Genomic DNA, 16,867 nt, shown 5'->3' on the forward strand with positions numbered 1-16,867 from the left:
ATACCGTATATATGATTCACATACAGACAATATTATAAGAAGATTAGTACCATTCTAACTAGCTGCTGGTTGCTAAGTTCACTACTCATCTGGCATAATAAAGGTGAGTGCAGACCAACACAGGTAAATACGACAGGCTAAGTAAGGAAAGAGTCCAGGCAGGTAGGGTTGTGTTGGGATGTAACTGCAGTCCTTTTTCAGTATACTGATTGCTTCATGCATGGACCAGATTGTCACCCCACATTTACACTTCTGTGGAGGGAAACCAATTCCAAAAGCCGTCCATCTGAAGGTGCTGTTACATTCCTTTGGGGGAAGGGGCAGAGCTACAAAGCAAGGAGCGCCCGGGTAAAATCCCATCGGAAAACACCGCATTAGAGGGCATGCACGAAGTATGACAGGAGGTGACTTATTTCATTCGGTTTGAGTCACATACCTCTTTTCCCTGCCAGGATCATCCAAGAATGAATGAACAGTAGAAAAATAGGGAGGAAATTTAAATATGCAATCAGGCATTAGTTGGGACTAGTGGATTTACGGTGTGTTATTTATTAGTTAATTGTACTGTCAATGTTCATTAGATGGTGGAAATATCTTTGACTGCAAAATTGCTTTTACTGAGTGCCTTTAATGCAACCCATCTAAATGTGAAGGAAAAGACAGAGTAAGTGCATCACTTTTTTTAAAGTGCATGATTTAAGAAAAGGATGCCAAAGAGAGCATCATTCAATCTGAGTTTTAAAATGAATTGGGACATATAGCAGTTGGGACAGAATGGATTTAACGACAAGCTAGACTTATGGAGTTAGTTCCTCACAGGTTTAGGGTTCTGTTAGAGCTGGCATTCTGTGGCATTGCAAATACCATAAAAGAGGTCTTTTGGACATGATGACAAGCTTAACTGATTGAGGTGCATGTTGGAAAACCTACATGATAAGCAACACGGAATAAAGATCCATCTTGTCACAGCATTAGCAACCCAAGGTAAACTAGAAAACAAATAAAGAGTGTACTATACAGTAGCAAAACTTAAGGACAAATTAGAAAACACTGCCTAGTATCCACATGACAAAGGACCAATACAAACACCACCACCACCACCAAGAAAAAGGACCAAAACACACCCCAGGACCAACTTGGCCTGTGAGAATGGAATGAATTTGGGAGTCATTGCCTCTGGGCTAGACTTACCTTGTTTTTGTTGATGCCTAAAAAGATCAGAAAATGGTATCCAAATGGACAGAACACAGCCCAATCTTGAAGATGAATTACCTCCTCAAACCTTCTGGGCCAAAGTCTCTTTGTCTCTTAACCATGTTCTAGAAAGCCCAACTGTGTAAAGGAATATGGCAACACTTCCATTGCAACACTTGGCACGTGGGGAAAAATGTTGTAAACCACAGGGAGACTTGTCTCTAGGGGGCACCAATATCCACTGCACAGTGATGTTACTCACCTCTGCATGATGCTCTTCATTTTGCTGGAGGACTTCAATGACTAATTCCGCCAGGCGTATTGTGTCTTCTAGTTTTTTGGCAGGAGTGATTAAGCGGCCTACATTTTCTGCAGTACAAGAATTGGAGTTAAAATTCATCACAAGTGTTGAGCGAGTGTTGTGGCCATTAGAACTAGTGGGTAAGAGATCCCAGAATAATTTAACAGCTTAAAAAAATTCCCATGCAAATGTTAAATGCTACATCATTAGTAGTGAGCAAACCATGAAGCCGCTTTCAAAAATTATTATAAGAGTATGACAAAACAGTGCTCCAGCTTGGCATCTGCCCATTGAGTTTTCAGAAATATACTATTGCCTATTTCAAATTGAGTGACAGTGACATTTTGTACCCATAAGAGCATTCTCTAAAGACAGCATCTATGGGTGACTTTGCTATGCCACCAAACTTCTGCATCTGCTAAGACTACCTAGAAATTCTACTTACAGAATATTTATGCCACATCTCCGCTATCCAGAGCTTCTGAATCTTTTGGCAAATATCATCTTCTTAGGTTACATTTGTACTAAAGGTCTCGATAGTTCATTGGCACAATTTTTTTTAAAATTAGGCCAAATTGAAGGATGTGGCTGCTTCCAGCAGGGCAGGAAGGGGATTGGAAGAAATGTTAATTTTTTTTGGACAGAAAGTTCTCTGGGTGTAATTGTTCCATTGTTAACATCAGTGAATGCTCAAGTTTTGTAGGGTCAAAGAGAGAACATTGGATAGCTTTGCCTATCTTTCTCTCATGCCAGGATGTTTGGAGCCCCTCTGAAGGGAGGCTAAGTCAGAGTAGTTCAATAGGGTTCTTGCAGTAAAAAGAAAAGGGGTGTGCGTGTGTGTGTGTGTGTGTGTGTGTGTGTGTGTGTGTGTAAAACTGTACTTTCAGAAACTATGTAGAACACATGATTTTCTCATGGCTATAGCTACTATGTTCCTTCCTAGTGAACAGGGAGAAGCAACCAGCCCTCCCCAATCTGCCCTTTTATTCATTTTAGCAGGAAAGTATCGCTTTTTAGAAATCATTGGGGAAGAGATGTAACTAAGTAGTGGTTGATGCCTTTGCTCATGCCTGAATTCATGACTTTTGTTATTAAAGATGAAAAAGGCTAGAAACATAAAAGGAAAATTCATAGCATCGTAGATTTACAACTTAAAGGGACCCCAGAGGTCATCTCGTCCAATCCTTTCATTTTACAAGGAGGAACACGCCAAGAGAGTTAAGTGGCTTGGCCAAGGTCACACAGCTAATAGGGCCTGCTGTGTTCTGGAAGAGATTAGTGATTGCATGCTACTATTTTCGCACTCCACGTCTCGTTAGACAAAGCTAGGTTAACCTGAAAAAATTAAATCCCAGTATTGTGTGCGTGTGTGTGTGTTTGTGTGTGTTTGTGCATGCTGAGATGTCCTTATAAGAGGAGGTCTGAATTGGGTTCATCTGCATTCTCCGTAGAATCCTAAAAAAAGTCTCCTCTCATATCCTCCTCCTCCTAGCCCTGTTAGTATCTTGGGTGGTTAGGGGAGCAGAGTTAATTAGCATTTAGCTTAATTCCTCCGGAAATAGAGCTATTTGCTTCAGGAACATTGGGCTTTTTGTGAAGGGAGGACAGGTATATTTTGACCTTACTTGAGTTTTTTCCTGGGGGTGGGGAATGGGTTGCTTCATGGACTTTTCATGAATAAGGATTGTTTCATTCTTTACATCTGCATTGCTAGCGCCTAGCACAGTTTGAGCACATAGTAGGAGTTTTAGGGATTAATAAAACCTTGTTGGTACAGTGCTGCAACCGGAGTCAGGAAGATCTGAGTTCAAGTCTATCCTCAGATACTTACTAACTGTGTGACCCTGGGCAAGTTTCTTAACCTCTGTTTGCCTTAGTTTCCTCAACTGTAAAGTGGGGATAAAAATAACACCTACCTTCCAGAGCTGTTGTGAGGATTCAATGAGGTAATATTAGCAAAAATAAGTGCTTAGCACAGTGCCTGGCACACAGGAGGCGCTATGTAAATTCTTATTCACTTTTCTTCCCTTCTTTTCCCCCTTGATTAATTGCATTTGTTCTTTCTGTGGTTTGGTAGCCATTAGCAAATTGATATTGATTTCATGGGCTGCTTACTCTCTTGATTGACTTATATTATAGGAGATTGTAAATACTTTGAATAAACTCATTAGTTCCCTTTGTGCACGATCAAAGCTGATTTGTATATGACATTGTTCCCCCTTAGAATGTAAATTCCTTGAGGGCAGGGACTATTTTTGCTTTTCATTTGTGCCTAGCACTTAGCACAGTGCTTGGCATGTAGAGAGTGCTTGATAAATGTTACTTAACTGATTGATCCATGGATGGTTAGAGGGAAGGATTTCTCTGCTGGGCCAAGAAGGATATTAAACCTATCTGTTCAGTAGCAGTTGAGAATACACTGATAAAACATAAATTCAGATTTCTTAATGTGTTATAGACCTTTATCTTTTTGTAGATTGGCTTGGAGAAAGCAAGATACCCCACAACGTGGCCCTTTGAAGTCCTATGAAAAGAAGATGATTTTGACTGGCTACCTGTCAGCCAATGAAAAAATGGCTCACTGTCTGAAAATGAGGGAGACCTGAACTGTCTTAGGCTTGTGATGATTCCCCATTATAGAAACAAGAACTCTAGAGTCACACAAAGGGATAAGCTATACTAAGACTCATGTGTTACACCCAGAGAGGAGGAAATAGAGTTGCCATTGGGAGAGAGATTGCCAGGCTCCCGGTGGTAGGGGATGACATGTAAGGACTGTAGAGGCTAATTAATCAAACAAAATATTGTATACTAGAGGTTACTCACCTGTGGGTTATTTTACAAGTAAGCAAGGACAATTTTACCTGCTGTCATTAAGGTCTTATAAAACATACTGTGTACACATGTCTGGGTAATAAGTGTAGGAGGGGGTATTTTCCTGTTGACAAGTTACTTTGCAAAGCTAACAGTAATGTTTCCAAAGGATTTGAAAATTCCCCATCCTATGCATATTACCTATTACATACACATCTATGCACACACACACATACACATTGCCTACTAAACACACCATCCTGCACATTAATACATATCTGCTGGGGAGCCCCACTTAGTGCATCTTTAAAATCTCTCATTATCTTTTAAACAATTGAGAGTTCTGAACTTTGGGGAACATTCACTAACTAGCATGATTTGACTTGATGTGACTTACTACTTACCCTTCCAAGCTGACAACTTTCACATGTAGTTGCTTTGGAAGATTTTTTGCATTTGGAGAAATTTAAGATGCTTTAAGCAGGTCCACTAAAATATATGTATTAATGCTCAGGAGTTTTTGATTGACCACTATCTATCTATCTCTCTTGATAGATATGCACATATATGTATATATGCACCTAACCTTTTCATGGTTGCTTGCAAGTATACACATATATGTGTTTGTCTGTTGTGTTTTATATATATATATATATATAATATATGCACATATATTATATATATACAGCCAGTATGTTTAATAAAACCCCTTTCGATTCTTAATTATAACAGGCAGCCATCCAAGTTAATCACTTAATAATCCTCAGTCTACAAAACCCAATCTGCTAATTAACCCATGCAACCAAACATTTATTTTTTAGGTGTTTGATAAGGGATGAATGCCCAATTAATAGAAAATGGATTCGTGGAACTTCTTAGGAGAGATATCTGTCGCCTGCCATTTTTGTAGGTCATCTATTGGCTAAGGGATAGATGTTGATACTGAGAATGCTTCTCTAAGATGCTGTCTTTAAAGAAGATGCAGGGGTAGAGGATCTTGCTAACCAGCAGAGGCTAACGAACACACATATGTCTAGAACTAATTTTTTTTGTTTGTTGCTTGGTTTTACATGTTCAAAACTGTCTCTGCTATGCTGCAATATCTCTGTGGTCCTCATGTCACGGTAGCAGCTGGAGCACTGGAGGCTGAACAAATACAGTATACTTAGAATGACATTTCATACAACAGAATTTAAGCTCATACGTATAAAAATTGTCATGCAAAATGTTATGCAACAACAATGTTATTTTGTGCTGACATTGAGATTTGAAAATGTTGCATATGTCAGACATTGCTAGACAAAAAATGTGGACATTTGGAAAGAAAAGCTATCCTTTGAGTCTCTCAAAAGCCTACTAAGTTCCAATTGAGAGCTGACCAGTCTCTGCTTTGGAATGACTACCTGCTATGCATCAACACTAAACCAAATGTTAAGGGGAAAAAAACATGGACAGGAAAGCCAACTAAACTAGCAAACAGCATAAGGAAGGAAAGGGAAACCATTACTGTACTTGGCGTTTGCCTAGGTATGCCCTTGAGTCTCTGAGTTAACGTGTTAGTCTGTCTTTGCAAGGATGGAGGAGGCCCTCGTGGTGGCTGGTGAGCTGTTCAGGTAGATGAGGGGAGACGGTAAAAGTAAAGAGACAACGTGACTTTAACACATGGTAACAAATAAGAAGACCAACTTGGAAGAACACAACAGAACAGAAGCATAAATGGTGATACAAATGGAGAGCTGCTATTGTCCCAGAATATGTCAATGGTCCCCGGGTGTCACATAATTGGACAGGCAACAGCACCGCTTGACAGCTTCTACAACCCTGGCCCTTCCTAGTCACACAAAAGATGACAATTTCCTGTTTTTAATGGAGCTATCACACGGACATTAGTAGCTGCTTGAAAATTCATTTTGAGAGTAATAGTACCAGTGTTACCAAAGATTGCTTCTTCCATTCTGATAACAGAAAATATTTCTTAAGTAGTCAATGATCAGAAACCCTGGTTTCTAGACCCAGCTCCCACCACTTACTGGCTTTGTGATTGTGGACAAGTCAATGAATCTCTTTTGGAGCCTCAGTTTTGCCATCTGCAAGATGGGGATGATAATACTTGCCATGCCTAACTCTCGGGATTGTTGCAGGGTTCAAAGGAGATAACATTAAGGAGAGCATTAAGAAACTATAAAACATATTACTAATTACTAGCTATTATTATTAATGTCCTTGCCTTCTCTGAAGAGGGGGAATGCGAGACTAATTGCTTTGTAAAGATTTTTTTTAAAAGAGGAAATGTCTACATTAGTTCAAGGTAGCTGGAAAATATTCTTGCTCCCTTTGTGGAATTTAAGCCTGTAAAAATCTGTCACTTGAAAAAAAATGTGTGGATTCTGATTGTTTTCAGCTCATTTAATTATTTTCAATTTGGAATTCTCATGGCTTTTATATTGTGGGTTGAATCATATATAAAAACTTGCCAGCTCTATCAAATATGTTACTTGCTATTCCAAATGTTAGAATACTGCAATTCGAACTTGACCCATCTGTCATATAGTTTACAATATCAGCCCAGCAGAAAATTCTATAACAATAGCCCTCTCTTCCATATAAATAACAATATCCAGCAATATCTGATTCTATAATTCTCCCCCTTAATGAAAGTCTTTGGAGCCTTAGGAAAGGTACTCCCTGCTAATATTTCTAGTTTTTAGCAATCTGTATGGTGAGGGGGCCACTTTGTTGCCAAAAAGATTTCTTGGTTTGCTTGAATTTTCAATGGGGAGGAGGAAAAAAAAAACAGATTTGGCTGCAGGTTATAGGAAATAGATTTTGGGTGTTTTGAATTCTAGGGGTGTTAATAAAGGGATCGGGATAGCGGGATGAGCACAATATTCTGCTAAGCCATCTGTTTCAAAGCAAAAGTTTAAGAGATCCTTTTCAGTGCTGGACTCCTTGAATGTGGTAGTGTTGGATATAGAGTTAAAAAAAATTGAAATGCTTCTGGCTTTGCTACACTTTGGAATGTATCACAGGCAGGCCCCACTTTAGGCAATGGACGTGTTATCTGAAAAGTTGAGTACAAAGTTAAGTAAAAAAAAAAGATCTACATATATATTAAATGCACTAGAAGGAATTGCTATTTAAAGAAAGTTCACTATTAATCCCTTTGTAAAGCAAATAATAATAATTTGGGGGGCAGATCTCATTGTTTTGTTTTTTTCCCCCTCTCAAAGTGAGACTCTGGCTTCTTCTGCATATCTTGATTCACTTGTCCCCAGCCATGTTTTACTCAGAATGTGCTATCTACATTCTACATCTCATGAAAACTCCTTGTCTGGCCTCATAGTGACAATGGGTTCTCTTTACCCCCAGATGATTAGTGACTCACAAAATAATGAAACAAGCTCCTTGGGCATCCCATTAGCCAAGAAATGATGGATAATATTTGAAGGTCTTGAAGCATTAGGTAGAGCTATAGAAAGGGATTTCTTTCTCTTAACTGTCTGTCCTCTATTCCATTGGGAAGGTTTGCCACAATGAGAAAAAGGGGAAAAAAAAACAATGAAAAACACTGAAAAAGCCAACCCAGCCCATCATACCTGGAAGTTTCCCACTGAATTTACTCAATTACCATAGCTTGTGTTTACACAATGAAATCACTTTGGCTCCAGAAAAGAGAGTGAAATGTGACCGATACAAACAAAAAGAGGCTTTTTTGGAATGCTCACATCAGCCAAAAAAAGAAGAAGGACGAAACATTCCAATTAGCTCTTAGATAACCTGGCCAGCTATGGTTCTGCTGCCAGCCACAGAAATAGCCATGAATGGATGGAACTGACAAGTTGCATCAAGACCCAGCTTCCCAATATGTTCCTGAGGACACCAGTGTGTGGGCCTTGTCACTATTTAAAAACACTAGCTCATACAACTTTATTTACAGTATCCTGGGGTGGGATAAAAGCAGAGAAAGAAGCCTGACACCAAAGAGACAGCTGAGAAATGCCTTGGAGAGCTGCTAGTTTCTTTAGGGCTGCATGGACATAGGCAAAAGAAGCAGAGATTATCAAGATCTTCAAAGGCCAGCTAGTCCCCATAGAGGAAAGAACAATGGTCCTAGTGATTCAATCAGTGGAGAGCTTCAATTTCCTCCCTCCAATTTCTTTTTTCTCAAGCCCAGAAGAGTATAGCACAAGAGTATATTGTTTTGCACATGATATGTGATCAATAAATGATACTGAATAAATGACTGAATTATCCATAATTCCCTCCACTGTTCACTTTACCTATAGACACTATATAATTCATTTTAATAACAGATAAAGATTTTATTGATGTTTTCCCCCATCATTGTCACCTTTCAATAACGTACTTCTATTCCTAAAATAGAACCCTTCTTTGTAACAAAGAAATTTGATTAAGCAAGCCAAGCCAACATGCTGGCACATCAGACAGTGTAGATGCCAAATAATTTTACAGTGCTTTTATGAAAACACGTTAGTCCTTCAAAAGAATGGTCACCAGACAAATGATAGTCCATATTGCCCAAGTCTTCAGATACTTAGAGAAGATCATAAACTAAGGCACGTGTATTTTCAAAATCTCTGAAGCTCTGAGGGGTTGGGCCAGTTCCATATGATCTTAGACATCATCTAGTTATTCTTGGGGATCAGGGTCCTTCCTTCTGACAGGACGTGCTGCTGATCAGTACAGAAAACTGGGGAAGGTTGAGATACCTTTTCAAATTTGAGCAAAGTCAACTTGAGGAGAAGGGCTAAAATCATCCTCTCTCAATGCTAGCAGTTCACTGATTTATTTCTCTTCCTCTGTCAGCTTCTACACAACACCAGCACATGGGAAGAAAAGTAAAAACTTCAGACTATTACATGACAGTTATTCCAAGTCAATTATGTGACAAATAATACCCAAATTTCAGAGTAAGAATGCTCGGACCCTTCTGCGTATGAAGTCCCACCTTCTTTTTCTAACACCTTATCTATAATGTATGTATGAATCTATCTTTCTATCTATCTATCTATCTATCCATCTATCTATCTATCTATCTATCATCTATCCATCATCCATCCTTCCCTTCATTCTGCTCCTTTCTCTTTCTGTCTCTCTTCCTTATATACCATCATTGCACTTTGGATTGAGCAAGAATCCCACCATAATTCAGCAGCATTCTTCCCTTTCTCTCACTCTCCCATATCCAATCAGTTGCCATTATATCTCTGATAAGTCCTCTTATCTTCACTCACAAGCATGTGCCCAAATTTAGGTCATTTCCTCTACTCTAGACTACACTGCAATATTCTCTTGCTTGGTTTTCTTGCTGCCACTCTCTCCTCTCTCCAATCCATCCTTCAAACAATTGTCACATTAATATTCCTAAAACACATATCTGATCATGTCAGCTCCCTACTAAAAATATCAATGGCTCCTTATTACCTTTAGAAGAAAATACAAAAAAAACCACAGTCTGGCATTTTAAGATCTCTAATACCTAGGTGCCATTTATTAAATTTTTTTAAACATCACTATTCCTTTCTAATGACTTATTATATCTAACTCTCAAGGAAAAAAAATATTCTTTGTATGGCACAAAGCTTGGAGGGGTAGCTAATACACTGATGGTAGAATCAGGATCCAAAAGAATCTTGAAGGCTAGAGCACTGGGCTAAATCGAATAAGATGAAATTCAATAAGTATAAATCCAAAGTCCTGTATTTGAATATAAAACCCAACTTCATAAGTATGATATGGGGAGTCAAAATTAGATAACAATTTTGAAAAAAAGATCTTGGGGCTTTAGTGGACTGCAAGTTCAAGATGAGTCAGTAGTGTGATGTGACAACCAAAAAAGTTGGTGTGACTTTGGGGTGCATGAAATGAGGCACAGCTTCTTGGAATAAAGAGTTAGCGTTCTTACTGTACACTGCTTTTGTCAATCCCACTGTCTTCGATCCTAGGTGCCATGTTTTAATAAGGGAAACTGATCAGCTGATGAGTGTTCAAAAGAGGCCAAGAAGGATGGTAAAGGGCATTGAGTTCATGTCATAGGAGGATCAGTTGAAGGAACTGGATGTGCTTAGATTGGAGAAGAGAAGACTCAAGGTGAGGAACTTCAAGTATTTGAAGGCAGCTGTCCAGGAGAGATTAAGGCTTAGTTTATTTGGTCCTACAGGACAGAACCAAAAGAAGTGATTGGAAGTTATAAAGAGGTCAATTTGGGCTGCAAGTCAAGAAAAAACTTCCTAATAACGAGAACTCTCCCAAGGTGGGACGGGCAGCTTCAAGAGCTGGTAAGATCCCCCGCCCCTTCCCCTCCTCCATTCTCAGAGATCTTCAAGCAGAAGCTGGACAGTGATTTGAATGTTTTACTTGGAATTCCAAACATAGGTTGGAGTAGATTGCCACTGAGGTCTCTTCTAACTTTTAAATTCTGTGGAAAAAAAAAAGAATCTTTCCTCATAACAAAGAAGTTCAATAGGTCAACACAATGGCTAATCTGACAGTGTATGCCTCATTCTATACCTAATTCCACCACCCCTCTGATGAGAGTCTTTTAAATTCACAAATGATCATTGCATTGATAAGTTTGGAAATCCTTTCATTTGTTTTCATCTGTGTTATTATGGTCATCCTGTGTCATTTATGGTTCCAATCTTGTTTTATATTGCCCTCCTTCACCTATTCTTTGTCCTAGCCAAACTAGCCTTCTAATTGTTCCTCACATACAATATTATGTCTCCTGCCTCCATGCATGAGCATAGTTGGACCTTCATATTTGCAATGCCCTCCTTCCTCCTTTAAGCCTCTCAGAATCTCTGCTTTCTTCAAAACACAGTTCAGGTGCTATCTCCTATACCCTTTCTGATCCCCATCCTAACTTCTTCCTGTCAGCCTTCTCTTGGTTCCCCCATCTCTCTCCACCTCTCAACCCTTACTCTTTCTTGTTTGAAAAAAAAAATTGGTTTTAGACTAGATTTTTGATCTAGTGCAGATTTCACCTTTGCTGACACTTTTATAAGTTGCAATTAATCACCATTTCCTCAGCAGGACTATATGCCAAGCTGTGTGCTAGACTCAGAGGAGATGAACACACAGAATGAAGTAAGACTGCTCTCAGGGAGATATGCTCTAATGTCTTGTCTTGGGGGGTTGCCTAGAGTGCCAAGAACTTGATCAGAGTCCTATGACTGGTACGTGTCAGAAGCAGAGCTGGAATCCAGGGCTTTCTGACTCTGAGGGCACACACTAATGCATGAAAATACTTTAAGTAACTTTGTATTTATTTTCTATCTAATTATCTGTGAATGTGCTATATTCTCCCAGTAGAATATATGTCTCCTGAGGGCAGGGATTGGTTCCCTTTTTGTCTGTATCTACAGTGGTCAGGAGAGCATTTTGCATGTTGTAGATACATTACAAATGCTATTGAGTTGAACTGATTTTTTAAAATGAATTTGTATCCTCTTACAACAATATCTATAAAACATTGGAAAATACATGTGTGAGACATCCTATTTATTCTATTGAAAGTTTATTTGCTTATTTGCTATACTCTTTGGTGTTTACACGAGGTCAGAGGTCACTTGAAATTAGCATGAGGGTCTGTGACTTGGTGGCTGGTGGAGAATCAGAAGACCTGGGTTTGACCTAGAGCTTGGCCACCTAGCTGGGTAGGCATCTCAGAGCTTCTCAAAGTTTCTTCATTCATAAAATGGGACTAAATGGTCCATTATTGTTCTAGAAAGAAATATAATGGGCCTTCACACACGTGTTGGGCATAACAAGGCTGGACTGGTCATTCTATATAACAAAATGTATAAGAGATGGGTCTTTAGGTAAGTCGGAAGTGATAAAGTGAGGGCAAAATTCCCAATTAATCAATGGGCATTTGTTAAATGCCTACTGTGCCAGGCACTGTGCTAGGTATTAAGATACAAATAGAAAGAAAGAATAAAGCAATCCCTTTATTCATGTTTGCCAGAATGTAAACTGCCCTTAGGCAGGGGCTGTTTTTACTTATGTATTTGTACATCCAGTGTCCAACACTATGCCTGGCACAAAGTAGGTGCTTACTAAAGGCAAGATGAATTGAAATGAGCTGAATCGTCTTCTGAAAAATCCAAGGTCCAGACTTGTAAATTCTGACATGGAAGCTCTTTTGTTAGTGATAAATGCAGTTGGGTCAGGATGATTCGTGGAGAGTTTGCAGGTTAGAGAGTTTTGGTGGCCATTATCAATATAGGAAGAATTTGTGCTTTCACAAGTATGGGGAAATCTGAATAGGAACTTCATTTGCTGACAAAGATCATCATCTGCCCATGTATTAGTAAATAAGTCCAAGGGAACTGTCCAAAGCACACTGAAGTTGTGTACTTCCCTGCATCACACTAGCAGTATGTGATAGAGGCAGGATTTTAGCCCAAGTGCCCCCTGGCATTAAATTCAGTACTCTTTCCACTGCGCTTTTCTGGATGAATTTCATTACGCTATGATCTACCCTTTCCCGTGAGTTGCCTCAGTGCTCACGTACCCTACCACAGCTTTTGTTGCATTGGAGGTATTCCATAGGTGTCTCCTGTCTCCAGGTCTTGTCTTCCTAAGTCAACTGAAACTCCTGCGGGGTGGGACTGAGGCTTCTTGCTGCCCTCTGTACATGATGCTCCTTCTGCCACGTCCACGTCTTTGCCTAGGCTGTTTCTATGTGAGGAATGCTTCCTTCCATCATCCACCCTCCTACCCTCTCCCCCACTTGGGGGATTCCTGATTTCTTTCAGAGACCACGTCAGTTGCTACCTCCTACAGAAAGCTCTCTCTGATTTTCCTGATCTTCTTTCCCCAATTATTAGTGTTCTCTCTCTCTCTCTCTCTCTCTGTTCAATTACTGTGATCAAATGAGATACTATTCATAAAGTGCTTAGCGTAGCACCTGGCACATCATAGGTTCTTAATAAATTCTGTTCCCTTCCTTTAATTTATATTGTGATGATTCTGTATTTCCCAGCATACATATCATTTCCTTCACTGAAATGTCAACTCCTTGAGAATAGGGACTACTTCCTTTGTGTCTTTTTATCCCCACTGCCTAGCACAGTGCCTACCACATCATAAAGTGCTCAATAAATACCATGGGAATTATAATTGGTTTCTTTTGTTATCCTATGTATTTTATTTTGTGCATTTAAAAACAATATTCTAAGAAGGGGGAGTGGATCTCATAGATTTTTCCAGTCTGCCAAAGGGATCCATGATGCAAAAAAAGGTTAAGAACACCTGAGCTTGATCCATGATCTGATACTTCTATGGTCTACACTCTCGAAAGCCAATTTGATAGGACAAAAAGTTCATTTCTTTTGCATAATCTAAGGGAAAAAATGTAGCCTTCAGTATAATGTAAGCTCATTGAGAGCAGGGCCTATTGTAATATTTTCCTTTGTAAACCCAGTGCTTAATATAGTGCCTTGTAGAGGTTTAATAAATGCTTGTTGACTTGGATTGGAGAGGGACTTTCGTCTACTGGTCAGAAGCTGTTGGGAAGAAATGGGTTCCGCATCTTGTTGACATGTTTCACATAAGAAGGGCTCAAAGCAACAAATGAATATTCAGCCTGTAGTACTCTTGCAATAAAAGCATAAACACAGAAAAGACAGTCCAAACTTCCTATTTGTCATTCTTGTTTGTCTACCTGTACTTTCTCATTACAAAGGAAAATGCTTCTTAGCAAAGCTTATAAATGAATAGGGATTGCATTATGAAGAAGACGGAATGAAAAGTGAAGATCTAAGACTTCTCATTTCTCCCTATAGTTGGTTCTCACATCCGGCATTTTACTAGAACTTGGCTCAGCTGGAAGATTCCTCTCCCCTTCCAAAGATGAAAGAGAGGTTTCACGTTATGTTTCAGGATAATTATTTCAAAATTATAATAACTTTTGACATTTTTACTTATTTATGCCTAGTGATGTTTCTTGGGGGAAGGGAAGGAGAGACCAATGCATTAGCTTTTAAAGAAAGGAAGAGAAGGCGAGGATGAAATGCTTTGGAAAATAACTGAAGAATTAGATGAAGGTCATAAGATGAGAGAGCTAAGGACACCATCCTCTTTCCAGAAAGAGGAAAAGTTTCTAAATTGGGTGAGGAGGCTCCCAAGGAACAAAAGAGAGAGAGCAGCACCCAACCTAAGAAACCCCCAAATCCTCATTTCTAGCTCTCAGAAATCTTCTTTTGCTAGCGGGAAGAAGGCCTTGAATTGGTTCCACAGAAATATTCCATAGGAAGTTTTCCACCTCTCATTTAAGAAACCAACTGTAAGCATTGGACCATCTAAAAGGCAATATTCTAAATGACTACGGACAAGATCCATACTCATTCAACTGTTTTTGAATTCCTGGGCCCCTTAGCATGCAACGAATGGGATTATAAATGTGCTCTGCTCACTATGAAGTTTTCCTCCAAAGGAATATAGTTAATGAAGTTTTATCATCTTTATATAAGTTAATATATTCCTTTGCTAAATTCATGAAGATTGAAAAGGTTAACAAAAATTCTGTGTTATATATTATACATGATATATTACATATGATGCAGATATATTTGATAGGATCTGAGATTTCATTGGTTTGAGGAGCTCCCAGTGAATCATTAACTCCCTCCACTAAAACAGATTGGCCCCTTCTTTGCAATTCAAAGTCTTACAGAGTTGATTAGGGTTTTATAAAGGTAATTGACTTGCCCAGTATGTGTCAAAGGCAGAATTTGAACCCAAGTCTTTCAGATTCCAAGAGCAACTCTATCCACTCCTCCTAGCTGCCTCTCCAACAATACAAACGCATGAAGGGAATGGGAATCATTAGCTTGTAGAAAGTTACAACTTGTCAAAGAATTAGTAGATAAATGCTAGGGAATTGCCTGAGGCACACAGAGATTATAAGTGACTTGCCCAGGGTCACACAGCTAGTGATAAGTGGGATTTGAATCGGTTATTCTACCAGGTCACACTTCTTCTACTGTTGACAATAGCTTGAAGTCAGGATCTTCCTTTATCTACTTCAATCTACTCAGAGGTGTTAAACAAAGAGCTTCCCAGAAGGCTGCCCCACAAGGAAGAGTAACAAAAACAGTGGAAAGCATGGGCCACCAAGACAAACTACTCAAGCAATTTACATCCATTTTCTACCTACTAGTAAATTCTATCCTCCCACACATTACAAAGGACAATAACACAAACACGTCTCCTCTGGCTTCATCTCTAGTACACAGTTACTGAGTAACATAAACTTCTCGATAGGTCAGAATACAAGAAAAGAAAAAAATGGAAAATAAAAATGAGGATTAATTTGATTCAGTAGCCCTTGAAAGCAATTATGACCACATGAGGCCAGATCAATAAAATGTTTGCCCCAAAATGTAATGATGTTCCATTGAAAATGAGAAATTCTGTTCCTTTGACGTTTATGCCTTTATCGAAGTTCTCTAGAAGGTCACCAGCTAAGGGGTATGATGTGTGTTGAGACAGCACAAATTAACTCCTTAAGCATTATTGTAACTCCACTTCAGTTTCTAGGAGTGTACAACTTAAGGAGCCAGATAAAAAGAAAATACAAAAATAAACTAAATATAATTCTTTAGTTTATAATGCATATACAATTGTTCACCTGTGTCCTTTTGATTCTCTATGAGAGAGAGAGAGAGAGAGAGAGCAAGGAGAGAAGAGAGAAATAAGAACAGATACGCAGAATTAATGAACAAGTGGACCAAAATGCCCCCCACTTATGTGTGATATATGACATTCGAAAGAAAAAAGTTGCCCCCTGGATTCCCACCGCCCTGAAGTATGGGGATCAGCAAAAAAGGCTCCTTCACAGAGGTGGAAAATGCTGCACAAATAGAAAATTAGTCAAATCAAGATCAATGTGGAATTAAGCTATGAAACACACACGGAACTTTCTATGTGACAATTAAGTCATATGTTCTAGCCGGAGCTTGGAGGAACAGGAGTAATCAGTCTAAAGAGAATAAGGACAAGCGACTGAGTTTGAGAGATAACAGACAGGAGGCATGTGTGCGCTACGAGCTACCGTAGGCAGAGAAAGGACTACTTTATGTACTCTTGGACCCAGAATTGTTCTGAGATCTTACTTGTGGAAAAGAAAGGCAAGACTTGCCCCTACTGTCCTTCCTCTAGCCCCTCACTCATTGCTCCCCGGTGCAGCTGCTACCTTCTGATTGTGTACCAGTGACAAGTACTTTACAAACTGGGACTACACAGAAGCAAAGTAAAAATGCATTCAGGTCACAGACATAGAACAACAGAAAAAAACTTACAGACAAATCGGAGTTTATCACAAACAGATGGCTTAATTGTCTAACCTGGTTTTAGGCTGATAAAAAGTGACCGGACTTCTCACACTGGGGTTTCACAGACAGAACCAACAGACAAGCCAAATGCTAAAAGACTTGAAGCAAGGAAAGTGAGTTGGTTTGGATCTGAATTGTCTCGAGGTAATGAAAACAGAAAGAGTGAAGACAGCATGGAAAGGAGGTGGTAGGTACT

The 16,867-nt window shown here is 39.2% G+C and overlaps 1 protein-coding gene across 2 annotated transcripts in view; it reads right to left on the reverse strand.

The window, feature by feature from the left end:
- The window catches only part of CADPS (calcium dependent secretion activator), a 464,921-nt gene that overhangs the window by 122,267 nt on the left and 325,787 nt on the right, over positions 1-16,867 (reverse strand). For both annotated transcript variants that reach the window (XM_027864021.1, XM_027864023.1), the window contains exon 16: positions 1,457-1,563. In XM_027864021.1, the coding sequence (XP_027719822.1) occupies positions 1,457-1,563 (107 nt within the window). The remainder of the gene's footprint in view (positions 1-1,456; positions 1,564-16,867) is intronic.

This window comes from Vombatus ursinus, unplaced genomic scaffold (genome assembly GCF_900497805.2).
Source record: "Vombatus ursinus unplaced genomic scaffold, bare-nosed wombat genome assembly UNPS02014773.1, whole genome shotgun sequence".
NCBI lineage: Eukaryota > Metazoa > Chordata > Mammalia > Diprotodontia > Vombatidae > Vombatus > Vombatus ursinus.